The sequence below is a fragment of the Plecotus auritus genome (assembly GCF_963455305.1).
Source record: "Plecotus auritus genome assembly, chromosome: 12".
Taxonomy (NCBI): domain Eukaryota; kingdom Metazoa; phylum Chordata; class Mammalia; order Chiroptera; family Vespertilionidae; genus Plecotus; species Plecotus auritus.
In genome coordinates, this window is record NC_137778.1 from 1,327,379 (window position 1) to 1,353,867 (window position 26,489).

The 26,489-nt window shown below is 56.6% G+C and overlaps 2 protein-coding genes across 14 annotated transcripts; one reads left to right on the plus strand and one right to left on the minus strand.

Moving 5' to 3' along the window:
- Nucleotides 1-275: 275 nt before the first annotated feature.
- HSD17B7 (hydroxysteroid 17-beta dehydrogenase 7) lies at nt 276-11,934 on the plus strand. Of its 7 annotated transcripts, none has more exons than XM_080648334.1 (9): nt 276-379; nt 508-711; nt 1,626-1,718; nt 2,595-2,709; nt 4,357-4,551; nt 7,974-8,078; nt 8,772-8,828; nt 10,075-10,173; nt 10,628-11,934. In XM_080648334.1, the coding sequence occupies exons 1-9, from the start codon at nt 345-347 to the stop codon at nt 10,718-10,720; spliced, it is 996 nt and encodes a 331-aa protein (XP_080504460.1). In that variant the 5' UTR covers nt 276-344; the 3' UTR covers nt 10,721-11,934. The 7 variants fall into 7 exon arrangements, 4 of the variants coding, with proteins under 4 accessions (XP_080504460.1, XP_080504461.1, XP_080504459.1 ...); XR_013959439.1 differs by having other exon boundaries at nt 277-379; nt 9,964-10,173; XR_013959440.1 differs by having other exon boundaries at nt 277-379; nt 9,967-10,173.
- Nucleotides 11,935-12,125: 191 nt separating this feature from the next.
- CCDC190 (coiled-coil domain containing 190) lies at nt 12,126-20,408 on the minus strand. Of its 7 annotated transcripts, none has more exons than XM_080648536.1 (5): nt 20,249-20,408; nt 19,232-19,511; nt 17,608-17,757; nt 13,705-13,825; nt 12,126-13,482 (listed from the first exon to the last, which is right to left on the minus strand). In XM_080648536.1, exons 2-5 carry the CDS (start codon nt 19,425-19,427, stop codon nt 12,996-12,998), a joined length of 954 nt encoding a protein of 317 aa, XP_080504662.1. In that variant the 5' UTR covers nt 19,428-19,511; nt 20,249-20,408; the 3' UTR covers nt 12,126-12,995. The 7 variants fall into 7 exon arrangements, with proteins under 7 accessions (XP_080504662.1, XP_080504667.1, XP_080504661.1 ...); XM_080648541.1 differs by having other exon boundaries at nt 13,705-13,828; nt 20,249-20,404; XM_080648535.1 differs by having other exon boundaries at nt 13,705-13,828; nt 19,232-19,546; nt 20,249-20,383.
- Nucleotides 20,409-26,489: the final 6,081 nt, after the last annotated feature.

The window sequence follows — 26,489 nt, forward strand, 5'->3', positions numbered from 1 at the left end:
TGTGAGGGGGTGGAGGGTAGGAGGTTGGGGGGTCATCTGCGTGGCGGAGAGCGCGGATTGGCTGGGGGTTTGGCATCCCTGGGCTCCGCCCTTCGGCCTATCTCACCCCACCTCGGTCCCGGAGCAGAGGGCACCCGGCGGGCTGCGATTGGAGGGCCCAGAGCGAAGTCTGTGACGCTAGGAGGCGGGGCATCGCCGGGCCCGGGATCTGATTGGAGGACGTGGATTGGGCGTGTCGTGTCTGTGTCACCGGGTCCTGATTGGGCGGCGGGCGTGGGAGGCGGGGCCGGCAGGGCTCAGGGCTGCGCGGGTCCTGCTGGGCTGTGGGGCGTGCGTGCGCTGAGATGAGGAAGGTGGTCTTGGTCACCGGAGCGAGCAGGTGAGGCCTGTGCGCCCGGCCCGCAGCGTGCCTGCGCCCCCCTTCTTTCCTGTCCGCCTGGCTCTGACCCAGGGAGACAGGCAGGCTGGGCACCGTGTGGTTAATTCCGTTTCTGTGTCTGAACCCAGTGGTGTCGGCCGAGCGCTGTGCCAGAGGCTGCTGGAGGAGGACGACGGGCTGCACCTGTGCTTGGCGTGCAGGAACCGGGGCCGGGCCGAGGCCGTGCGCGCCGCGCTGCTGGCCGCCCGGCCCTCCGCCCAGGTGAGCACCGTGCAGGTGGACGTCTCCGACCTGCGCTCGGTGCTGCGGGCCGCCAGGGAGCTCAGGCGCAGGTGAGCCTCTCGAGACGGGCTTTCTCACTGTGGTTGTGCACCCAGCAGCTGACATCGGGAGAAAGGGCCTCGGTGTCACACGGAAGTTCTGCTCCTCATTCCCCTGCGATCATGCTTATTTTATGAGGAGTAACCCAGGAGTGCGCCCTGGCGTGCGGCAGCCGTGGGTGCCTTACGTAGTGAGCTCCTGTGACACCTGAGAGCATTTTCTGCATCTTTGCTCGCTGGGTACTAAATAGGTCAGCAGGCACTGATCTAAAGAGATGCAGACGGAGACATGAGAGCAAGGTGCCCGAGAGTCCTAGGACTCGACACCGCCGTGGGCCCTGGAGCCCAGCTCTCCTCCCTGGCTCTTCAGGGAGGACATTTAGTTACCGCAGATTAGTAATTTCGTATTACTAAATTAGTAAGGTATTTAGTGAGTTAGCCCAAACTTAAGGCAGTGAGGCGGCGGGAGAGAAGGGAGCCCTAAGGTAATCAGTGAGCTGTCAGCCGCCCACAGCTTGGGGTGCAGCATTGCTGTCCTTATCTAATTCTCAAAGCAGCGCTTGGAGGAGTGTGGGATTGCCCAGACTAGGGAACGATGGTTGTCATGATGCAAATTCGGGAGTATGACTGTGTCCGGACAGATCAGATTAGGTGAATGTTATTATTATATAAATTTTATTTGTCAACTAGGGAGGATGTGAATCTAAGAAAATAAAATAAATAAAGCCCCAAACTTCCCCAGACCAAAGGAGGGGTGTTTGATAGACAGGGTAGCTGCAGGGCCTAATTGGGGGACGAAGCTAAGGAGTATTGATCAGAGAGGTCTGACTTCTCAGCCTATTGTAGCTCCCAAATCCTGTTTGAAGCCAACATCAGAAAAAGAACGCTCACGTGACTGACCCTCTTGTCTTGGTGTTTGTTGGCAGGTTTCAGAGGTTAGACTATGTGTACCTGAACGCTGGGATCATGCCCAGCCCACACCTAAACCTCAGGGCACTGCTCTCCAGTCTCTTTTCAAGGTAATGCCGTTTCCAGGTAGCCGATTGTCAGGAAGGTGCTTGCTTCGGCCTAGTTTTGCCCTGGGCGTGTTAAGTTGGGTGGCAGAAGGTGTGTTGAGAAGAATGAAGACAGGAGGGAAGAAAAGCATTCATCTCTGGGAAAGCCGTGTGTCATGATTCCGTGTTGTGGGTCCGAGATGTCTGTAATGAGCCCTTCAGAAGGAGGGCCAGCTGAGGGGCTCCAGCCCCAGGAGGCACCTCGGGCCAGGGCTCTGACCAGCAGCCAGGGAAGCGCACAGAACTCGCTGTCTCCCTGGAGATTCTCAGTACAGTGCCGTGGCTCTCAAAAATGTTTGACCCTAACCTGCAGGAAGAAAGCAATCTTACCTGTGACCTCATGTGCTTATTCATAGAGGTTCTTGCTAGACTTTTGTTTTACTCTCTTCCATTAAACACACACACACACTCAGTCCCACACTGGCCTTGACCTAATATACTGATCTTGCGGCAGATGCTGTAGTAGGACGTTCGATGCTCTAAGAATGACCAGTGAGAGCACCAGCCGCCTGGCTGTGTTGGGCATTTCACCAAAGTTGTGTGCGGGGATCCCTCCTCAGCATCGGCATCGCTGTTGTCCTCGTTGACCTGTAATCTGGTTTAGAAAGAGGTGACGAGGGTTTTCGCAGGTCTTAGAGGCTCGGATGCTGTGGCATGTGAGCACTTCTGGGGAAAGGAGGCGTCTGCATTGTATTTAACACAGTCCCCAGTCTGAGAAACAGGCATTCTCATCCCCATGGTACAGAACCAGAGACCTGGAGTTTGGGGCAGGAAGGGCTCAGGGAGGTCTCCTCAGTGGCTCTGCTTGCAGGAGCTTCATGCAATTCTCTTCTGTTTCAGAAAGGTGATCCAGGTGTTCTCCACGGCGGAGGGACTGTTGACCCAGGACGACAGGGTCACTGCCCACGGGCTCCAGGAGGTCTTTGCAACCAATGTCTTTGGCCACTTTGTCCTGGTAAAGTGCCATCAGGCCTCCACTCAGCACTGGGGCACCATAGCTCTGCTTTGTGAAGCTCAGTAGCGTGGGCTGGCATTTGATCTTTGAGTATTTAAATAGGACCATCACTCTCTGGAAACACTGGTCCCTGCAGCAGCCTCTTGAGAGATTATTTTTTCTTTTGCCATCAGCTCTGGAGAGCAGAGAGAAAGTAGAAAGGGACACACAGAGGCCGTCAGAGATAATGCTCAGTGGTCTTTAGAGCTGGGCTGGCCTCAGAGAGGAGGCGAGCAGGCAAGCCGTTACTGAACGTGGTTCATAGCTGATCTTTTGTCGCCTGTTTCTTGAGCCCCCGCGCTGTGCGCTGCAGTTCCGGCTGAGGTGCCTTGTCCAGCTTGCTCCACGCTCCGGCCTCCGGCTAATCTCTTGGGTGACATTAGCATCTAGACGGTCACGCCAGCTGTGTCCAGTGGCTTGCCATTGCTCAGTGCAGGTCCTCTTCCCGCTCGCTTTGCCTGTGCAACCTGCTTCTCTGACGCCAGGTTCATGGTCACTGTTCTGCACATTGAGCCTGTTTTCCCTGAAAGTTGGGCCACCTCCTTGAGGACTAGCCTATATTTTATAATAAACGGAGATACATACAAACACTGCGTATCATGAAACCGGCAAAAGAAATGCAGACTATTTTGCATCGATGTGGGATAGCCTCTAGGATTTGATTCTTACGGTGAAACAGCGTGAAGCTACACCTCTTCAAAGTACGTACACATCTCTCCTATTTCTAGAATTCTATAAATTGGGAACACTGGCTGCCAGGCCCTTGGGAATAAGTGGGAGGTTCATGTTTCATTCTATATCCTTTTGTACTATTTTTTATATGATACTAGTTTTCAATCAAAAATGAAAATATAAAGTCAGGATGGGTTGAATTCCTACCTGGTCATTTTAAAGTAAGTTCACCAAGGTCATTATCTGATACCCCTTTTATCTTTTTGTAGCCCTTTCCTCTTCCTTTGGCATCTTTGCTTAGTAAAGTATTGGTGACGACAGATACCCACGTGGGCAGTGTGTGCTTGTTGCCCCGAGTTGTAAACTCGACGTTAGTTTCTGCTCAGGTGTTTCCGTTGGGTCCGTCTTGGATGTGCCCTCATCACGATGGCTTTGCTTCTGTTTTAAGCACGTCCTTGCTGACACTGTAAGATGCTTCAAGGTCACTGTATGTTCCCTGCCCTAGACCTAGAACAGGCTGTTCCTCTAAAGCAGTGGTCAGCAAACTGCGGCTCGCGACCACTGCCCTAAGGAGAGCTGGTTCCTTTCATTCGAGGGGGTGTTAGACACCAAAACCTGGTGCTTGTTGAGGCAGCAGGTGCTTCTGGGCCATCTGCTGGCAGCAAGGGGATGCGCATGTGTGTGCCAACCCACGTGTGTGCACATAGCTGTACATATTTCCACATGTAACCATCCGCACCTTAATGACTGTGAACACGAGTCCATGCTGTTGTCTTCACTCTCATCCACACCACGCACGGCATTCTGGCCCCTCCCCGGCTCAGCTCCCAGTGACAAACCTGCCCCATTGCAACAGACATTATAGTGGTTTCCAGATTGTTACCAGTCCTCCCCAGTAGATCTTGACTCGCTTTTTGTTCCCTTTTCCTCACTCAGATTCGGGAGCTGGCCCCCCTCCTCGGTCGTGGTGATAGCCCGTCCCAGCTCATCTGGACGTCGTCCCGCAGCGCCCGCAAGGCCAGCTTCAGCCTGGAGGACTTCCAGCACAGCAGAGGCCAGGAGCCCTACAGCTCCTCCAAGTACGCGCTGGACCTCCTGAGCGTGGCCTTGAACAGGAACTTCAACCAGCGGGTGAGGCGGGGCTCAGGGGCGCGGGGTGGGGCGTGGGCCTGAGCCGTGCTGATGCTGTGGCAGCGCTCGCTGTTCTCCATGGCCGTGAGAAGATGCACGTTGTTTCTTTAGCAGGATTGCCCTGAGGAAGGATGAGACCTGAATGGGATCGATGGTTGGTGTGTAGGAACGTTTTAGGGCAGAAATAACGAGATCCTGATTTCTGGGGCATAGGGGTGCGTGCACCGTCTTGTACTTCTTCAGCCGTGTTTCCCGGCCGAGCCGCGCTACGGCACCTGCGCTGGGAACCCTCGCGTGCTTTAGGTGCTCTCTCCACCTGTGTATTTCATGCCTTTCCCGCCCCAGGGAGCAGGTCTCAGCGTCCCCCTTCCCGTGAGGACGTGGAGAGGTTAAGTGGGGTGCAGCTCAGGGTGGGACTCAGGCCGTCTGACTCTGTGGCCTGGATTCCCCCAAGCCATCCGGCGCCCCGAGTTCATATTGGTGTCCCGTCGGCGAGGAGGCCCTTGGTGAGCCCCGCGCTCTGCTGTCAGTGCCCCCGGGTAGAGGGTGTTTCTTTGGAGGGCACCCTTGTCAGTCACGCTGGTTCCTGCAGCCTCGGGGATCTGGGCGTGCTGCGTCCTTGTATGTCTCAAACGTTAGCATCTCCTGTCGTTCCCATGGCATTTTCCTGGTGGCTTTTTCTGTGGTTGGAGTGTGAGGCTGTGCAGCAATTTAATTCCACTAATATTTACAACAGTCTTCCCATGTTTAGGGCACCAGGCCAGGCCTGGGGCGGAAGAGGAGGGAGAAATTACAAGAGGACCGTGAAACCATGTGCCCGGAGGGGAGCCGCTTTTGTTGGTGTTGTTAATCCTCACCAGTGGAGATTTTTTCCACTGACTTTTACTTTTTTTATGTTTTTTTTTTGGGGGGGGGTGATTTCTTTTATTTTTTAGAGAGAGAGAAACATCAGTGTGAGAGAGAAGCATCCGATCGGTTGCCTCCCACATGCACCCCAACCAGGGCTGAGGATCGAACCTGCGACCCTTTGGTTCCGAGGCCGACACTCTAACCCCCGAGCAGCACTGGCCAGGGCAGGGAAGCAGCTGTGGTGGTGCATTAGCCACAGCAGCCATCCTCCCGGGAGGGTGTGGACGCGCTCTGTCCGGGAGCAGAGGCCTGTCCGGCGGCCCCGCCCTGCGAGGCCTGGCTCTCGCAGTCCTGCCTCTTGGTGAGGCTGTGCACATGCAGCAGCTGCGAGCCTGCAATGGGACCGATGGACCCTGGCTCAGCCCCTGGCCTGTGACCTCAGGCACAGGTTTCACCTCCCCGGGCCTCAGCTCCTCACCTGCCAGTAGGGACAGTAATGGTTCCTGCCTCCTGGCGCGAGGGTGGTTCTGGAGCAATCAGCAGTGCTTTGCGCTCAGAGCGTGCCTGTGGGTGTGCACAGGGGTGTGCTGGTGTGTGCACACGGTCTGCATGTGTGTGCTCGTGCATGTGTGGGCTGTTGTTATTCTTGTTACTGTGTTACAGTTGGAGCCCAGTGTGCTGGTCCAGTGGAGATCCTCTGGCTTCTCGAGATGACAGCTTGTCACAACTGCTTGTCCCCAGACCCCCTTGTGGGGCAGGTCAGCATGGTGGGCTTGTCTGTCCACAGATAGCTCTGGGCTAGTGAAGTCTGGTTGTCAAGCAAGTAAGGCCGGGGTGGGACACCTTTTCTGCCCAGGGCCACCTGGTGTTTATAACATCATTCACTTCCTGTTGCTCCCTTAACATGAATTGATGTTACTGTGAAAAACACTCCTAGAGCGATTGAATTTCGAGTCCTGCCTGTAGTTGCCTTGGCAGGGCCAGACCCAATGATCTCGGGGGCCTCCTACGGCCCCAGGGCCAGATGTTCCCCACCCCACAGTAACGGTTGGGATTTCATCCTACAGCTCTGGCCAGTGTGGCTCAGTCGTTTGCTGCTTCATCCTGTCCTGGTTCAATTCCAAGTCAGGAAGGTACTTAGGATGTGGGTTCGATCCCCAGCCAGGGTGCATGTAGGAGGCAACTGGTCAATGTTTCTCTCTCACATCAATGCTTCTCTCTCTCTCCCCCTCTCCCTCTCCCTCCCTCTCTCTAAAATCAGTAAACATATCCTTGGATGAGGATAAAAAAGAGGGGAGACGTAGCTGAGGCCGCTGCCGCCCGGTCTGCACTGTGGCTCAGCCTCGTGGCCTTGGCTTTTGCTCAGAGAAGCAGCCAGGAAAGAACTGCACCCTCCAGAGCTGGAGTGATGCGTGTGCTGGGCCCACAGGCTCCCGCCGAGCTGCCGTCCGTGGCGACATCCCCGGCCATCCAGAAGCACCGGGCCGCGCGGTCCGTGGTTCCCGTGGGTGGTGGTCGTGGCGGAGCCCCTCCCTGCGTGTTTCTGCTGTTGCTCAGCATCAAGGTCTAGTACACAGACGTCTTCGCTTTGGGCTGACGAGTCCCTGACTGGTCCCCAGAGCAGATTCCTGTGCTGTCTCCGGGGAAACTGACTTTCTTGGGAGGAGCTGTTGGTCTGTAAGGCTGGTGAGCCCAGGTCCCTGGCAAATGCGGGGACCCTGGGGGCTGGTGATCAGTGTGCATCCCGGAGCCTCACCGCCCCGAACAAAACAGAAACTTCGCAGGTGCATTCTGCCCTGCGGCCGTCTGTTACACTGGAACTTGCAGCGTTCTGTTTAAAAAATAAGATGAAAAGTAATAAAAATATGAGTTGAAATGGTCAATATCAAAGAAGGTCAAATGTAGTAAAAATTAAACGGATTCACTAGTAAAGCAAGTCCCAGTTCTGCAGGGACAGACTGCACAGCGCCCCCTTCTGGTCCATGAGCGGTGTTACTGGGCCCAACAAGACAGCTTTCTAAAATGGGAGTCCTGGCGAAGGCCCGGAAGCCTGCAGTGGGAGGAGGTCTCTGTGGGCCCCCACAGCTCTCTGTGCTCTGCCTCCAGGACCAACCCCCGCCCCCCGCTCCCCCCGCAGCTGGAGTCTGGGTCTGTGCACCTGCTGGGAGGCAGACACACAGGGCAGTTCTTGTCTACCCCAGAGGCAGAGACGTCCTGGGCGTCCTGTCTCCAGTGATTTTTGGGATTGATAAGCTGACCTGCTCCTGACCCAACAACATGGGAACTCAGGTGCCGGGCCCACTTTCTCCAGCTCCAGGCCTGGCTGCTCTTTGTCCGGCCGTTGATTTAGAGTAGAGACCGTCTCACTCATTTTCTGCACCCTGTGTACCTCCCACTGGGGGTCCTCAGCCCCGAGCTTCCACTGACAGGGTCTCCCCAGCGTCCAGGACCACTCGGAGCAGAAGCCTTTCCTGCCTGTCCTGGCGTGTTGGTGCGTGTCCTTGATTTGCCGCCATGTCCTGGGCTCAGTCAGCACCCTGAGCTCAGCCCTGCCTGCGTCCCTGCGCCCCCAGGGCCTGTTCTCCAGTGTGGTGTGCCCGGGGACCATGCTGACCAACCTGACCTATGGAATCCTGCCCCGCTTTGTGTGGATGCTGATGATGCCAATCATATGGCTGGTGAGTGCACCCCGCCCACCACTTCCTTTCTCTGTTGATGTCAGCTGTTCGACTTGGGACTAAAGGGTGTGTCTGAGGGTTGGGAAGTGATTTCAGAAATTGAATTGGGAGGTGGCAGAATCTCACGTCCCTGGAGGATTGAAGGCCATGGCCAGTAGCCTCTGCTTGCCACCAGCTGACCCCCACGCTGCCGCCCCTTCTCCTGAGCGTGCTCCGTGGGCCCAGGAGTCCCAGGGCCGTCTTGTGGGAGCCTGGCTGCATGGTGGTTCCTGGCTTCCTCGTGCTCGGTGTGGTCACACGCCTGTGCACACAGCTCCCAGGAGGCCGCGTGTGCGCTCACAGCCGCAGAGCCACAGGTCGGCTCTTCTGGTTTGTGTTTTGAGAGTTTCTCGCAGGAGTGCCTGCAGCCACTAGAAAATGCTCCGTTTAGGAACTGCCCTTCCATGTGGAGCTCAGAAAACACGCCCTCCGTCGCCAGTGCAGAGAGGCAGGAGGAATACGCCTCTGCGCTCCGAGGGGCTGGCCTGGAGGGGTGGGATTAAGTGACATTTCTTTTTTAGACTTCTTTATTTTTTGACACTTAGTAAATGCTCAGGGATCAGAAGTGCAGGCTGTCCTTTTAAATGTGTGATGAATGCTGCTTTGGGACCTTGGCTAAACCGCCTCGGATGACGCCTGTTTTCTCTCCGTCAGCTTCGCTTCTTTGCAAACGCTTTCACCCTGACGCCGTACAATGGAGCCGAGGCCCTGGTACGTGATGGTCCCCAGGGCGATGGTGGCCGGCGGTCAGTGGGCTTCCCGGGGAAGGTGCACCTGTGGGTCAGCATAGAGGCAGCAAAGCCCAGGCCACTTCCTGGGACGGAGATGCTCCTTCCTCCATTCACGTCGAAGTCGAGCTGTTACTGTTGGGAAACCATTGCGTTTACTTACGGTGCTCTGGCCGACGCTGCTAATGGCTCACCGTCATCGTTTCTGTCGGACACACAGGACGTCCCCGAGGTCCTCTACTGCTGGGTCAGGGTCACCAGGTGACCTCCCGCGCCCTCTGTTTGTGCCGTCTGGGTGAAGTCCCCCACTTAGGCACTCCTGTGTGTCTGTCCCTCACTCCCAGCGCTCCTTCAGGACAAGGGGCACAGGTCACCAGCAGAACTTTAAACCGTGTTAATCGTAGGAAGCGACGCTCAGTCTTACACTGAGAAATGCAGACCAAAGGCACCGCAAAACCTCCTTCCAGCTCCGAGTGGCAGAGATGAGGGCGTTGGAGATGCTGGCTCTGGGCATGCTGGGGGTAGCTGGGCTCCGGCAGGACCAGCGAACACGGGAAATGCGCAAACCCAGCCATTCGGCTTCGGTGTTTATCTTCTCTGTGTGCTCAGACTCCTAGGTAACGCTGGACTGTCACTCATCACAGTGCGGTTGTGACAGCAAACACCTGTACATCCGTCCATTGGAAACTGATTATGGAATGCTGGCTACTTGGAAAGAGAATGACACGACCCGCTTACCCTGATTACAATGTCTGCAGATGCTTGCGGAGTGTGGGGCCCTGCTCCCCGTCAGGGCGAGCAGAGGCCCTGCTTCCAGCAGACACGTGGTCTTGGGTAAACATAGGAGATGCTGGTAGACTTTGCTTCCAGAGAGGGGACCGAGGGAAGGCCGCCGGCCGCAGGAAGGGGAGGGGCTTCTGAGTGGTGTGCCGTGTGCTTGTCTGTCACTAAGGCGACCGGCTGTTTCTGAGTTACCCTGGTGAGTGGGGCGCCGACGCCGAGGAGGCCGTCTCCAGGCCATGAACTTGAATTTGCGGATTAAGAGAAGCGGCTTTCGCTTCAGGTGGCTTTTCTTAAGGATGCCATCAAGCAGGCTGCCCTTCTCCCTTCTGTCCCAGCAGCGGGTCGTGGAGACGTGACACCGAGCTGGTCAAGAGGACTTCTAGTCCAGGTCCCCACCGGCTGCGCCCTCGGCCAGACAGAGCCCAGCGCCCCCTCTTCCTTTCCAGGTGTGGCTCTTCCACCAGAAGCCCGAGTCCCTCAACCCTCTGACCAAGTATCTGAGCGCCACCACCGGCTTCGGGAGCAACTACGTGACGACGGAGAAGGTAGGCCGCCCGCTCTCCCGGGAGGCTGTGGGTCGCTTCCTGCTGGCCCCTCCGGTCCTCCCCGTCGCTTCCTGCTGGCCCCTCCGGTCCTCCCCGTCGCTTCCTGCTGGCCCCTCCGGTCCTCCCCGTCGCTTCCTGCTGGCCCCTCCGGTCCTCCCCGTCGCTTCCTGCTGGCCCCTCCGGTCCTCCCCGTCGCTTCCTGCTGGCCCCTCCGGTCCTCCCCGTCGCTTCCTGCTGGCCCCTCCGGTCCTCCCCGTCGCTTCCTGCTGGCCCCTCCGGTCCTCCCCGTCGCTTCCTGCTGGCCCCTCCGGTCCTCCCCGTCGCTTCCTGCTGGCCCCTCCGGTCCTCCCCGTCACTTCCTGCTGGCCCCTCCGGTCCTCCCCGTCGCGAGTGCCTCCCCGTTCCCAGAGGTGTTCGTGTCGTTCCCGTCACCCCTTTTCTGGTTCCCTTCCAGATGGACCTTGACGACGACACTGCTGAGAAGTTTTACCGCCGCCTCCTGGAGCTGGAGAGGCACCTGCGGGCCACCCTCCTGAGCACCGACTAGCAGAGCTGCCGGTGGTGGGAGCACGAGCCCCTCTGTGCTCCGTGCGCGGGGCTCCTGGCGCAGGGGATGGTGTCGTCTGTGGTGAAGGGAACGCTCCGTCTCCCTTCCGTCCCGCGTTCCCTGTAAGCTGTGCGTGCTCATGGAAAAGGTTCAGAGGGGAAAATCACCTGGCTGTTCTCCGGAATGGTGGCCCACCTGCTCAGCCAGAGCCCCAGCCGCCACCTCCTGTGGGGGTTCCTGTCCCGCCAGCTGGAGCCCCAGCCAGGCTCTGGGCCAGGCCTGGCCTTGAGGAGCCAAGACGCGGGCACACGGGTCCTCCTGGTGGCCAGTCCTGGCGGGAGACACGGCCACTCGGAGTGACAAGCTCAGCTGTGCCCCTTGTCCCGGGAGCATCTTCCCGTAATTCTTCCCCTGCTCCTACCGGGCCCGGGCTCCGCCTGGCCTCCCCTTAGGCGCCGCGTGGCTGGCGCAGTGTGCTGGGGCCGCCTCAGTTATTTCTTACAATTTTTTTAAATTAAAGATGACAATTAAAAATATATATTTTTATTGATTTCATAGAGGAAGGGAGAGGGAGATAAAGATAGAAGCATCAGTGATGACAGAATCATCAATTGGCTGCCTCCTGCATGCCCCCTACTGGGGACTCAGCCTGCAACCTGGGCATGTGCCCTGACCAGGAATCGAACCGTGACCTCCTGGTTCATGGGTCAGCACTCAACCACTGAGCCACACCGCTGGGCTTTCTCACCATATTTTAAAAGCATCGTCTTGACATTGAGGTTAGTCCACGTTACCATGGGCCTGACTCTTAACACCATCTGCAGATCTGTTCATTACTCACCAGCCCATTTTCATGCCCATGTTTTAATGGATGTAAACTTGGGCAAAAATGATTTACTCACATTTTATGTTTCAGTAAAGTTTTCCAGCTGAGCTATTGCTGTTGTTGGCAGTGGTCAGAGGCAGTGGTCGGAAGTCGGATCAGACTTTGTTTCCATGACATGAAGACAAAATGCTGAAATGCTTAGGCGTTTTTACCTTAAATATAACCAATACTTGGGACACAATAAAGTGAGTGAAGTTTTGGATGAGTCAATAACAGTGAAAAATTATATATAAATATAATTTCCATACATTTTGAAGTATGAAATTTTTGTTATAATCTCTCTAATTTTGTTGCTAAAGATATTTTCAATAAAGTTAAACCTGTAGGCAAAAATGAGGGCTGGACCCTCCCTGCGGAGGAGGGTGAAGTGGACCCTGACGGAAGGGCTGGCTAGGGCAGTAGCGCCTGGCGGACACCCAGGTCCCTGAGTGCAGGGGGTGGGGTTGTCTGCTTCCTCTACCTGTGGGAGGGTGAGCATTGAGCGCAATAATGTGCGTGAGGGAAGGAAGGAAGCGTTTTCTGGAACGGTGACAATGAAGTTTTTATTAGAAACGGTGGGATGTCATGGCTCAGATGCTACAGGTCAGGCACGGGGTGAATGTACCAGTTTGGCACCACATGAAATGTCTGGACACACGGCTGGAGTAATGCAGCTGGACTCCGGGCGGATCTGGGTTCACAGATGTGGAGACAGCTCGATGCAGGGAGTGCGCCGTGTGTGTCTCCGTCCACGGACACGGAGACAGGGACAGGTATCCTCAGGCCCAGCAGTGCCACGCGCGTGCTGCCTTGGCCTGTTCCCTGGCCTCCGGCTGTGGCTGCAGGAGAAACACCCATGCAAAATGGGGAACTCGCGCGGGTCGGTTCGAGGAGACAGGCACAGATGGCGAGGGCTGGTGGTGTGCACGCAGCCTCTGTCCTGGCACAGCCTCCAGCACAGCCAGTGAGTTCCTGTCTGTCATCCGAGCTGCCCCGGGCTGCCACCCGTTTTGCTGGGAAGGAGACGTTGGTGGGAGCACATTGCTTGCCAGCTGTTCATGATTCGGTTGCCAGTTTGATGTGAGCAGGTGGAAGGTGGGAACAGAAAACCAAAGCGGGGTGCCTGGGACGGAAGGCGGTCTGCACAGGCTGCGAGTCCAACCCTCGGGCCCAGGACCCAGGGCAGTGCCCTCTGGCTAGCAGCTGGCGCTACAAGCGTCAGAACAGGCGGCACCATCTCCTCAAGGCAGGTGCGTATTTTTGAGACCTTGGCCATGGGTGCGGTGCATTGCTTACCGGTTCTCAGAAGACTCCCCTCCCCTCTCTTTTCCTAGACTGGCCTCGCAGATTCAGGGAAAGGGGGAAACGGTCGGAAATAAAACTGCGCACGTTTCTATAGTGGCTGACGTGTTACTCTGAGGGGACGGGAGGGTCGGAGAGGTGACCTTCAGGCTCCCTGCGCGGGGTCCTGGGACCCCCGTGCCCAAATATCTCCCCCATGCTGAGCAGCCGCTCAGCCTCGGGGGGCACCCGGTGCCGCAGGTAGTGGGCGTTGGCGGCCCTTGCCAACACCTCTTGGAAGGAGGGGGCCCCCGGAGACACGTGCTCCCCGGCGCTGAGGCCGGGCTGCAGGCCTGTGGCCTCTGGTCTGGCCTCACTGAGGGCCTCGCCGAGGGCCCTGCCATGGTCACCGGCTGGGCTGGCCTTGGGGCCGGGGGCTGTGGAGCGGGGGGCGACGGCTTGGTTGGGCGGTGTCTCCCCTGTGAGGTGGGAGGTCACATGGCTTTGAGGCGGCGACTGCTCTTTGCTTCTCGCGGGGCCCTCAAGGCCATCGTGGCGGAAAGACGCCCGGGGCCAGGCCTTACGTCCTTCCTGGGCTGTGTTGGTGGCCAGGGCTCTGGGAGGGGTGAGGGGAGGAAGGGTCTCTGAAGCCCATGTAGATGCCCATATGTTGAATTTCCAAGTGATTGGACCATGGCCCCACATGGGGTGTCAGCCAGGTCACAAGGGGGTTGGGGGGGGCCGTGCTGCCCCAGGGTGGCGTTTCCTCAGGGAGGGGCCCTGGCGGAGACAGCGGAAGGAGGTAGGTGGGCGCCCAGGTGGGCACGGAGGGGCTCACCTGGCTCCGGTGGCGGCCTGGGGGGCCCTGAGGTTCCCTCCCCGCTGCGGGCGCACGGGGGCGCCTCCTGGTCTCCGCTGAACTCGGTTCCTGGAGTAGGAGGGGCAATTTCCCTTGCCGTCTGCTTTGAGGAAATGAATACCTGTTATGGGTTGAATTGTGTCCCACAACTGATTCCTCGCAGCCTGACCCTGGGCAGCCTGTGGCCGTCGGCAGGAGGGCCTTACAGAGGCGCTTGGGCACCATGAGGCACCAGGGTCCCTGGTCAGATGGGACTGGTGTCCATCACACGGGGCGATCGGAAGCAGACACACGAGGAGGAGACAGGAGGGGGACATGAGGGGAATGTGAGGGGAGACAGGAGGGGACACAAGGGGGAGGAGGCCTGGAGGTTGCTGGGGCTCCTCCCTCCCTGCGAGCAGCCTGGCCACACCGGGTCTGGGCCCCCAGCCTCCAGGGGGCATGGCTGTTGTTTAAGCCCTGGCTGAGGGTAGGACGCCCAGACCTGGGGCCGTGCGGGAGGAAGAGAAGCTGAGCCGTCTGTGCCGGCCAGGACCTCCGATGGACGCTAGGGCACCAGGCGTCCGCCCGTTTGCCTCGAGTGGGTGGGAACCGTCTGCCAACGGCCATCTGGATATTTATAGCTTCATCTCGGGCCACACAAGGCTCTTCGCTTGCACACTCGCCTGCTGTATTTGGTCAAACATTTCTTTACCTCCTCTGCATGCCTGGGCTGGTGAGACCCTATGATGTCACAGCCTCCTGGGGCCGTGGCGACGTCCCCACCCCTGGCTGGAGCGTGCCCTGAGGGTTTAGGAATTGGCATCCAGTGTAGACTGCCCTGGAGGCTTCATGTGAGCATTTTACTTGTGGAGCAGGGTGTTTGCTGAACCAAATATCTCGGTGTGAGTGACAGCCAGAGAGGGTGCCAACCGTCTCCTTCCCTCAGTCACGGCCTCCCACCGAACAGGGCCGCGTGGCTCCACCCCAGCTCTGTCTCTGCACCGTGCCCGGGCGAGTGGGCTCCTCCCCGGCTCTGTCTCAGCACCGTGCCCGGGCGAGTGGGCTCCTCCTGGCTCTGTCTCAGCACCGTGCCCGGGCGAGTGGGCTGCTCCCCGGCTCTGTCTCAGCACCGTGCCCGGGCGAGTGGGCTCCACCCGGCCCTGTCTCAGCACCGTGCCCGGGCGAGTGGGCTCCTCCCCGGCTCTGTCTCAGCACCGTGCCCGGGCGAGCGGGCTCCTCCCCGGCTCTGTCTCAGCACCGTGCCCGGGCGAGCGGGCTCCTCCCCGGCTCTGTCTCAGCACCGTGCCCGGGCGAGCGGGCTCCTCCCCGGCTCTGTCTCAGCACCGTGCCCGGGCGAGTGGGCTCCACCCGGCCCTGTCTCAGCACCGTGCCCGGGCGAGTGGGCTCCACCCAGCTCTGTCTCAGCACCGTGCCCGGGCGAGTGGGCTCCACCCGGCTCTGTCTCAGCACCGTGCCCGGGCGAGTGGGCTCCACCCGGCCCTGTCTCAGCACCGTGCCCGGGCGAGTGGGCTGCTCCCCGGCTCTGTCTCAGCACCGTGCCCGGGCGAGTGGGCTCCACCCGGCCCTGTCTCAGCACCGTGCCCGGGCGAGTGGGCTCCACCCGGCCCTGTCTCAGCACCGTGCCCGGGCGAGTGGGCTGCTCCCCGGCTCTGTCTCAGCACCGTGCCCGGGCGAGTGGGCTCCACCCGGCTCTGTCTCAGCACCGTGCCCGGGCGAGCGGGCTCCTCCCCGGCCCTGTCTCAGCACCGTGCCCGGGCGAGTGGGCTCCACCCGGCCCTGTCTCAGCACCGTGCCCGGGTGAGTGGGCTCCACCCGGCTCTGTCTCAGCACCGTGCCCGGGCGAGTGGGCTCCACCCGGCTCTGTCTCAGCACCGTGCCCGGGCGAGTGGGCTCCACCCGGCTCTGTCTCAGCACCGTGCCCGGGCGAGTGGGCTCCACCCGGCTCTGTCTCAGCACCGTGCCCGGGTGAGCGGGCTCCTCCCGGCTCTGTCTCAGCACCGTGCCCGGGTGAGTGGGCTCCTCCCGGCTCTGTCTCAGCACCGTGCCCGGGCGAGTGGGCTCCACCCGGCTCTGTCTCAGCACCGCGCCCGGGTGAGTGGGCTGCTCCCCGGCTCTGTCTCAGCACCGCGCCCGGGTGAGTGGGCTCCTCCCCGGCTCTGTCTCAGCACCGTGCCCGGGCGAGTGGGCTCCACCCGGCTCTGTCTCAGCACCGTGCCCGGGCGAGTGGGCTCCACCTGGCTCTGTCTCAGCACCGTGCCCGGGTGAGTGGGCTGCTCCCCGGCTCTGTCTCAGCACCGCGCCCGGGTGAGTGGGCTCCTCCCCGGCTCTGTCTCAGCACCGCGCCCGGGTGAGTGGGCTCCTCCTGGCTCTGTCTCAGCACCGCGCCCGGGTGAGTGGGCTCCACCCGGCTCTGTCTCAGCACCGTGCCCGGGTGAGTGGGCTCCTCCTGGCTCTGTCTCAGCACCGCGCCCGGGTGAGTGGGCTCCACCCGGCTCTGTCTCAGCACCGCGCTGTCACAGCAGTTGCAGGGGACCCGCGTCTCCACACACTCCCTGGTGGCCATGGAGTTGCAAGTCTCACACCTGTTGGCTCTGTCTCTGGGCTCCCTGAGTGGACATGGGGGTCGGGGGCACCCGGCGGAGGGAGCAGGACCAGATGGGGGCCGAGAGTCACACCTGACGCCTCCAACCCCGTCTCTGCACTCCTCTGTGGGCACTCAGACCAGGTAAGTCCTGTGTGGGCCCCGCTTCCTTTGCCTTTAGTGTGTGTGTCTCTGTGTGTGCATGTGTATATGTGTATGTGCATATATGTGTGCATGCATGTGTATGTATGTGTGTCTCTGTGTGCATGTGAATATGTGTATGTGCATGTGTATATATGTGTGTCTCCATGTGGACATGTGGGTGTGCATGTGTGTATATATTTGTGTGTCTGTGTGTGCATGTGTATATGTGCATGTGTATATATGTGTGTCTCTATGTGTATGTGCATGTGCATACGTGTGTGCATGTGTATATGTGTGTGTGTCTGTGTGTGTCTCTGTGTGTGCATGTGTCTGTGTGTCTGTGTGTGTCTTTTCCATGTGAGAACTTCACTGACTCCCTCTACACTGAGATTTTGAGCCTCTCCCAGCCCTGGCTGGTGCTCAGTGGATAGCGTGTCGGCAGGTCACTACTCAGCAATTTTAGACCATCAGAGCTGACGGGTACTGAAGGAGCGTAGCTTTTCCCTGACACTTGACCTTTTGGAGTTTCTCTATGAAGGCGTGGCCTGCCGCTAGCCAATGTCCGGCTGAGCCTGCCTGCCTGCTTGTGCCAGGAGGCGTCCTCTTGACTGACAGTCCCACCTTCTCAGTATCTCAAGATGCTCCTTCTCCTCACCTGCCAACACCCTGCGTTAGGTCTTCACGCCGTGAGGCCTCCCCTCGCCCCTCTGACCATGGGACAGGCCACCGCCCCACTCCCAACCCTCAGGCTGGGGTCTCCACTCTCCTGCCCCTTCCTGCCCCCCAGCTTCCTGCAGCCCGAGCTCCTGGCAGCCAGCGGGCCCCATGTGCACCCTGCACGCACCCTTGTCCCGGCCTCTCGTCCCCTCCAGCTGGGCATGCATGCCGCCTCTTTGGGAGGCCTTACCTGAGGCTCTCGAGACCAGGGCCCTGGCTCTCCCGCCTCCCCTGGAAGTGCCCTCCCTTAGCAGCGAGCATTTCCATCCTCAGCTCCCAGGCAGCTACCTCCCAACGCCGAGGTGAGCCCCTGGCGGGCGTGGGCTTGCAGGTCGGGTTTCTTGTTGGCATTTCTGCCTCCATAGGAGCAGCCGAGACAGTGTCTTGTGCAGTCTGGTCCCCAGCCCCCTGGCCCAGAATAGTCTGCGAAGCCTTACCCTGCGGCTCCAGACTCCGGTGGAGGCGGGATGCGCACTCACACAGGCCCTGGGTGCACGGGGGCTCCACGCAGTTGTGGGCAGTAAGGCAGGCACAGCGCCCAGCAGACACGGGACTCACTGCTCCTCTCCTTCCTTTCCCCGAACCCACTGTCAAGAAATCCGAGGCTCAGAGAGGACCCCCTTTCCAAAGGATAGAGTCGGGGGCGCATCGAAGTCTTCTGCCTCTTCCCTGCCCCTGAGGCCGCGTCACCAGGCGCCCACCTCGGCCGCCGGCACCTCCCCCTTGGAGGCCTGTGGACTCGGCGAGGGCCTCGCCCCTTCCCAGGGAGCAGCTTGCTTGTCACAGCCAGGGAAGCGGGGAGCAGAGAAGGCTGATGCCCCGTTCAGAGTCTGCGCTGCAGGTTAGAAGTGACTCCAGGCCGATGTGTGGGAGCCACTTGTGGCTCTGTGTCCCCCCTCAGCTGTGAGGCCTAAGGAGCTGACCCGGTGGGACACCTGGCACCCTGAAGGCATGGTTCTCGGGCTGGGCTGGCACCTGCCTGGCAGAACGCGTGTAGCTTCGAAGAGGTGAGACTCTGATGAATTATGGAATGATCTTAGAACCCAGCTGCTCACGGATGGATTCCCCGTGTACGACCCTTTCCTGACTGACTGGCACGAGCCAACGCTTGCTAGGTCTTACTTTGCATCAGGCGCTGTGCCAAGTGCTCGCTGAATCTGAGTAAGTTCCGCAGGTAGGTACCGTCATCCCCATTTTACACCCGAGGAAGCGGGGGCACTGGCAGGTGCAGTAGCCGCTCGAGCCTCACAGGGAGTAAGTGACAGAGGGAGGGCTTCAGCCCTGAGGCTGGGCTGGGTCCATGGACGAAGGTGGGGCCTGCTTCGGAGGCCTGGGCTCTGCGCACACGGTGCCCCCCTCTCCCCCCGTGATGACCAGTGACTGCTAACTAGGACTAGTTAGGGCTATTCTCATTGTGACTCTTACCCACACAGAGTGGGCTGGCTGGGTCCTCAGTGTGCGCCTGGGAAGGGCAGTGCCTGGGAGACCGGCCTGTGGGAGGAGGGACTAGAGGTCTGAGAATGCATCTACATGAAGAGGCATCGGGGGGATGACAGGAACACTGCCCTTTGGCATAAGAAGAGCGAGAAAGCCCAGAGTGGACGCAGTGCAGGGCGTCCGAAGCGTCCCAGCCTTGGCAGCTGTGCAGGTGGGAGGCCGCTGGGTGGCCAGGCGGTGGGCAGAGCTGGGAAAGAGTCTGCACAGCGGGGCAGAACCCTGGAGCTCAGGTTTGACGCCCTTCCCTAAGGTGCCCGCACACTCACCGCTGCGCTGTGAGTGGTACGGACCAGGCATGAAAAGCCGTGAAACCCACTCAACCCGAGGCGTGAAAGGAGAGCAGAATGAAAACCAAGGCGAGAAAGGAGGAAACAAGGGTTCCAGCGGGAGAGCGAATTGAAAGACGGGGGCGGGGGGAGCGAATTGAAAGACGGGGTGGGGGGGGGGTGGGGAGGGGGGGAGGGCTCAGCAGGAGGTCAGGGTGTGGGCGTTCCAGGAGCTGCGAGGGCCTGGCCCTGAGCTGCTGTGCCCAGCCCCCCGCCCCCACCCCCCTCCCGGGGTTACCTTGCTGCAGCCTCTGCAGCTGTTTCTGCAGCTGCCGCTGCTCCCAGGCCAGCAGCCTCAGGTGGCACAGGTAGGTTCGCTCGAGTCTCTGCAGATGCTGGCTAAGCCTGGCCTCAGCCTGCTTGGCGTGCTTCCTCTCCAAATCCAACTGCTTATGCAGCGGCCTCCTGACCATGTGCCCCTCCGTCCCCTTCATGTTCTCCCAGGCCACACGGAGACCACGACACAGCGAGTGGGGCGCCTGGCCTGGCTTCGCCCAGCGGGTCTGAGCCACGGCTGCCTGTGAGGTGGAGTCACACTGGTGGGAGGTCTGCTCTGCGGTGAATGAGATGCCAGGGACCAGAGGATGGAGGGGACAGTCGCTCCTCTGAGCCCCGCCTCTGCCCAGAAATCCGTGGTGGATGGCAGCCCCCCCGCCCCCAGGACCTGCTGTAAGATCAGGGGAGCACACAGGACTTCGGGGGAAGAAAAGCAAGGCTGTCTGTGGAGAAGCGTCACCACCCACGGGGCCCCTCCCGCCCCTCGGGGTCCTGCTCAGGGGCTCCTCCTTCACTCATTCACACCGCTGCCGGTAATGGGCCCATGCCAGCCACTCTGGGAAGGATGGGGTTCCCATGGGAGGGGGATTTCAGGTTGGTGACTTGGGAGCCAAATCGGAACAATCAATCTTTCAAAAGTGCAAAGAGTGGGACCTGCTGGTCCAGAGCGCAGACCTGCCGAGCTGGGCGCCACCCCCCTGGGCCTGACACAGCCCTCGTGGTGCCCTCAGCCTCTCGTCTTCCCAGAACGTCCCCCTCCTCCCTCTGGACCCTGAGGTCCAAGCCCAGGGTGACTTCTCCCTCCTGGGGCTCCTGCATTAACGGTAGGGGCAGGTCTCCCCTCTGGAGCCGGGGTGAGTGGGGTTCCATGGATAACACGGTGGTGGCAAGATACGGTCAGGGCGAGGGAAGATGAGTGAGGACCTGGGGGACGCTAGGCAGCCCGCTGTGGACCCCAGGCCAGGTGAGCAGCGCTTACCTGCAAGCCCGGCTCCCACGGAGGATGCTGTGCCCTCCTCTGCGCTGGGGAAGGAGCTGAGCTGTGCTTTTGGGTACAGGGGTCTGGTGTGGGGAGCGAGGCCAGCGGGAGCGAGCACGGAATATGCTTCAAGGCTGGCAGAGCCGTGCCCCCGCACAGGAATGCTGGCTGCCTGGCAGGCTCGCCCCAGGCTCTAAGTGCCAGCGTCCGCCCTCCCCCCAGAGGGTCCCGCCCCTTCCTGTCCCCCGTGTCCATGGAGCCCAGAGTGGAAGCCAGGCATGTCTGCTCACACCCCCTTCTTCCTCTGTGTTGCCCTGCTCCCCTCCTGTCCCCATTCCTGCTCCTGGGAAACCAGGCCAGGCCCCGGAGACGCGCGAGTGGTTTTCTGTCTGTGCTTGTCTGCGGGGCAGGAGGGACCTGTTTCCTGGCACCACTCACCCCCAAGCTCCCACTGTGTCCCCGCATTTTAGTGCCAATGATAAAATTTCCCAAGCTCAGACCCAGAGCCGGGAGAGGGAAACTGCAGGTGGCTTTGGGATCATCTCAGGGACAGCGGCCAGGCCACTTGTTGGTTGTTGCCTTGGGCGTCATCTGAGAACAAGAGGCGTGAATGTTCCGCAGGGTTTCTCAATCTCCCAGAACCTCCCGGAGGCAGCCAGGCAGGCCTGTTCCCCACGGTCCCCTCACACAGGCTTTAGTAGGAGATCTCTGAGGGGGCTGCTCTCTCAATGGGGAGCGCTCCCCCCTCTGCCCTTCCCATGACATCATCCTCTCTCCTCCAGAATGCCAAGGCCTGGGCCAGGGAGGTTCCAGGAGAACCACCAGCCAGAGGGCACCTCGCCCCCATTGGGGGACCTGGCAGAACCACAGAGCAGCCCATGCCCACCTTGGTGGCCCGGAGCTGAGCACAGCGAGGAGGGCTCAGGAGAGAGTTACTCCCTGCCACCCTGTGCCACCCTAGAGGAAGCTGCCAGGGCAGGTTTGCAGAAGGGCCCCGAGTTTGAGGGGCAAGAAGGAGCCTGAGTGTGGTGACTCGGGAGGGAATGGGGCCAAGCCGCAGGGTGCAGAGGGGCCCCGGCTCCTGGTCCTGCAGGAGCGGGGCTGGAGGAGGGAGCAGAGGCTGCGGCCTTGCCCTGGGAGACTACAGGTCCAACTAAGACATACTTTGCCCAGAGCAGGCGCAGAAATGGCAGGGCCCGTGGGTGGACTGCAGAGGCAGCCAGGTGGAGGGGAAACCGATGACAGCCACAGGAGTGGCAGCCACAGGATGTCCAGAATCAGGGGCAGCGTTGTCCCCCAGGTCAGTAATGAACACGCTCAGGTAAGACGCAGGACATGGGTATTTGGACAGCACCATGGCGAACTCAGCCTCGGGAATGTCCTCAGCCTCCCTCCCTCAGCAGTTGGGGAAAGTACACAGTTTTTGCATACCACACGCCCCACCTTGCACCTAACGGCTGCTGCTCAGGATGCCGTCTCCATGGTGACACGCCCATGTCTGCCCCACCTACATGCTAAACATCAACCTCCCCTGACACGAGTGTCCCTAGGCCACCAAGACAGAGTCCCACAAACTGGGCAGTTTATTTTACTTATTTACTTTTTAATATTTGTTAAATTGATTGGGTGACATTGGTCAACATGAACATATAGGTTTCAGGTGTGTGTTTCTATGCTAGAAGATATGTATATTGCACCGTGTACCCACCACCCAAGTCACATCTTATCCTGTCACCTCATATTAGGACCCCTCTGCTCCCACCCCCTTCCCTCTGGCAACCACCTCACTGCTGTTTGTGTTCATGAGTTTCAGATTTATATCCCACACATGAGTGATATCATATGGTTCTTAGCTTTTTCTGACTTATTTATTTCACTTAACATAGTATTCTTAAGGTCCATCCATGCTGTTGCAAGTGGTGCTATTTCATCCTTTCTTAGGCTGAGTAGTATTCCATTGTGTTATGGACCACATCTTCTTTATCTAGTCCTCTATCACAGAGCACTTTGGTTGTTTCCATGTCTTGGCCACTTGTGAATAATGCTGCAATGAACATAAGTGCATATATCTTTGCGAATACACGATTTCAAGTTTCTTGGGCATGTAGCCAGGAAAGGGATCACTGGGTCGTATGGTCGCTCTGTTCTTAACTTTTTGAGGAGTCGCCAGGCTGCTTTCCATAGTGGCTGCGCCATCTGCATTCCCACCGGCAGTGAGTGAGGGTTCCCTCTCTCCACAGCCTCCCCAGCACTTGTCATTGCTTGTCTTGTTGATAATGGCCCCTCCAACAGGCAGGTGTGAGGTGGTATCTCACGGTAGTTTTGATTTGCATTTCCCCAGTTGCCTGTGAGGTTGAACATCTTTTCATGTATCTATTGGTTGTTCATATGTCTTCTTGGGAGAGGTGTATGTTCAGGTCTTCTGCCCACTTTTTGATTGGGTTGTTTGTTTGGTGTTGAGTTTTATGAGTTCTTTGTGTATTTTGGAAATTAAACTTTTGTTGGAGCTACTGTTTGCAAATACTATCTCCCATCTGGTTGGCTGCCTCTGTGTTTTGTTGTCAGTTTGTTTTGCTGTGCAGAAGCTTTTTAGTTTGATGTAGTCCCATTCATTTATTATTGCCTTTACTGCCCTTGCCTTTGGGGTCAAGTTCATAAAATGTTCCCTACAACCAAGGTTCATAAGTTTGGTACCTATATTTTTTTCTATGCAACTATTGTTTCAGGTCTTTGACCCATTTTGAGTTAATTTTTGTACATGGGGGCAAACTGCAATCCAGTTTCATTCTTTTGCATGTGGCTTTCCAGTTTTCCCAGCCCCATTTATTGACGAGACTGTCTTTACTTCACTGGGTGTTTCTGGCTCCTTTGTTGAAAATTCTCTCTTTGTCTAAACAGATGGTTTTATAGCTGGGCTCTCTATTCTGTTCCATTGATCTGTGTGTCTGTTTCTCTGCAGGAACATACTGTTTTGATCACCGTAGCTATGTAGTATAATTCAAAGTCAGGTAGCGTGATACCTCTAGCTTCGTTCTTTTTTTCTCAGGACAACTTTGGCTATTTGGGCTCTTTTGTGTTCCCATACAAATCTGATGAATTCTCGTTCTATTTCTTCAAAAAATGACATTGGGATTTTGATGGAGATGACATTGAATCTGCATATTGCTTTGGATAATGTGGCCATTTTAACTATTGTAAATATTTCTCTCTTTTCTGCGTCCAGCGCGGCTAGAGAGTGGTCCAGTTCCTGAGTAGGGGTGGCTGGGGATTGAGAAAATGAAAGAAAGAGACAGACACAGAGATAGAAGTAAAAAGCTGGGACTGGGTGGGACCGCTGTCCTCTTCTGATGGACAGTGACCCAGAGCTGATGCAGTGTGTTTATTTTATACCCCAAATACCAGGAAGTTTTACTAAAAGTCAAGACAAAGGAGATTATTCGCATTCTAGGATGGGCCTGGGTCATATTCGTTCCTGGTGCTTGGCTGGATTTACATAATAAAACCCACCCGCTGGCACCTGGGCTGAAATGAAGGTCAAGCTGACAACACTTCTGCCTTTTGGCAGACGGTGCTTCCAGGGTGTGGCTTTGCCTACCGCCCTGGATTCAGCTGACAATTTAAAGAAATGCCCATGTGCCTTCCCAGGCGCTCTCTACAAACTATGTTGATTCTTCCAATCCATGAACATGGGCTACTTTTCCATTTTGTTGTGTCTTTTTCCATCTCTTTTAACAACGCTTTGTAATTTTCAGTATATAGGTCTTTCACGTTTTTTGTTAAGTTTATTCCTAGGTATTTTATTATTTTGGTTGCAATTGCAAAAGGAATTTTTTTCTGAAGTTTTGTTGTTAATATACAGGAAGGCAATGGATTTTTGCATATTAGTTTTGTATCCTGAAACTTGACTATATTTGTTTATCATTTTTTTTTGGTGGAGTCTTTAGGGTTTTTTTATGTACAGAATCATGGTGTCTGTAAAAAGTGACAATTTGACTTCTTCCTTTCCTATCTGAATACCTTTTATTTATTTCTCTTGGTTTGTTGCTCTGGCTAGGTCTTCCAGCATTATGTTGAATAAGAGTGGTGAGAGCAGACATCTTTGTCTTGTTCCTGATCTTAGAGGAAAGCTTTCAGTTTTTCACCATTGAGTATGGTATTAGCTGAGGGTTTATCATAGATGGCCTTTATTATGTTGAGGTACTTTCCTTCTATTCCCATTTTACTGAGTGTCTTAATCATAAGTGGATGCTGTATCTTATCAAATGCTTTTCTGCATCTATTGATAAGATCATATGATTTTATCCTTTCTTTAGTTAATGTGGTGTATTACATTGATTGATTTGTGTGTGTTGAACCATCCTTGTGCCCCTGGAATGAACCCCACTTGATTGTGATGTATTGCTTTTTGGATGTCCTGTTGTATTCGATGAGCTAGTATTTTGTTTAGGATTTTTGCATCTGTCGTCATCAGAGATATTGGTCTGTAGTTTTCTTTTTTTGTGTTATATTTGCCAGGTTTTGGAATCAGGGTTATATTGGCCTCATAGAATGTGTTAGGAGGTGTTGCCCCTTGTTCAGTTTTTTGGAAGAGTTTGAGAAGGACAGGTTTTAATCTTCTTTTGAATGTTTGGTAGAATTCACTGGTGAAGCCATCTGGTCCTGGACTTCGGTTTTTTGGGAGGTTTCTGATGGTTGTTTCAATTTCCTCACTGCTGTTCTGTCTATTTAGATTTTCCAATTCTTGCTGATTTAGTCTAGGAAGGTTACATATTTTTAGGAACTTATCCATTTCTTCTAGGTTATTGAATTTGGTGACAGATAGTCTTTCATATCATCCTTTGTACATCTGTGATGTCTGTGGTGACTTCTTCTCTCTCATTTCTGATTTTGTTTACATGGGTATTTTCCCTTTTTTCCTTAGTGAGTCTAGCTAGGGGTTTGTCAATTTTATTAATCTTTTCAAAGAACCAGCGCTTTCTTTTAATGATTTTTTTAAGAGTCTTTTTGTTCTCTATTTCGTGTAGTTCTGCTCTAATTTTATCACGTCCTTTCTCCTGCTGACTTTGGGTTGCCTTTGTTCTTCTCCTTCTAGTTCTTTAAGATGTGATATCAGGTTGTTTGCTGTGAATTTCTCTTGTTTCCTGAGCTAGGCCTGTGATGACATCAACGTCCCTCTTATTAGGAAAAAGGAGAGAGCTCTATGAGACCTGTCCAGCTTTCGCTGCATCCCAGAGGTTTGGATACGTTGTATTGCCAGTCTCATTTGTCTCTATAAATCTTTTGACCCAGTCATTTTTCGTAGTATCTTGTTTAATCTCCACGTATTTGTGGCTTTCTTTACCTCCTCTTTGCTGTGGATTTCTAATTTCAAGGCATCGTGGTCAGAGAATCTGCTCGGTATCATTTCAATCTTCTTGAGTTTGTGGATGTTACCGTGTTTCCCCGAAAATAAAACATCCTCCGAAAATAAGACCTACTTACAGGTTTCCTTCTGAGTGAAATATAAGGCATCCCCCGAAAATAAGGCCCCAGGCTCTGTCTCAGAATGAAAATTAATTTACCGTAAACTGGTCGCTAGGGCCGCCCCGACTGGCGTCTAGCAACCAGTGACGTTATGCGGAGTCCTGACATCACTTCTGTGTGGAGGCGGAGCAGAGGTCGGAGTAAGCGGTGAGCACGGGGCGGGAGAGAGGAGGGGACTTTCGCAGATGCGTGTAGAAGAACAGGAGGATTAGAGCAGACGGGACGCGGCGAAGGTGGTGAGTGCTAGTCTGTCTCTGGTGACACTACCTGATGCTCGCGGCCGCCTTCATGATGACTGAAGGTTCTCAGTCAGTGGCAGACCCTGCTCCAGCCCAGATCCAGGCCCCAGCAAGCCCAGTGACAATCCCCAGGCAGGCCCCAGGGGGTAAATGTCTGATAAAGGGGTAGGGGGGATGTCTGGTGAAGGTGTTCAGTGGCACAGGGGTGGGGGAGGGGGATCACTTAAAATGACACAGGAGGATCAGAGGGGGCAATCAAAATGACACAGGAGGATCAAAAGGGGTTACTAAAATGGTAATCCCCCCTCTGATTCTCCTGTGCCATTTTGATTCCCCCCCTGATCCTCCCTGTGTCATTTTGAGTGATCCCCCTCCCCCCACCTTGATACCCCAATTCTTTTTTTTTTTACCCCTAGAAATGAGCACAAAAAGAAAAAGCTACTCCGTGGAGTATAAGAAAGGAATCGTGGAAGACTCTT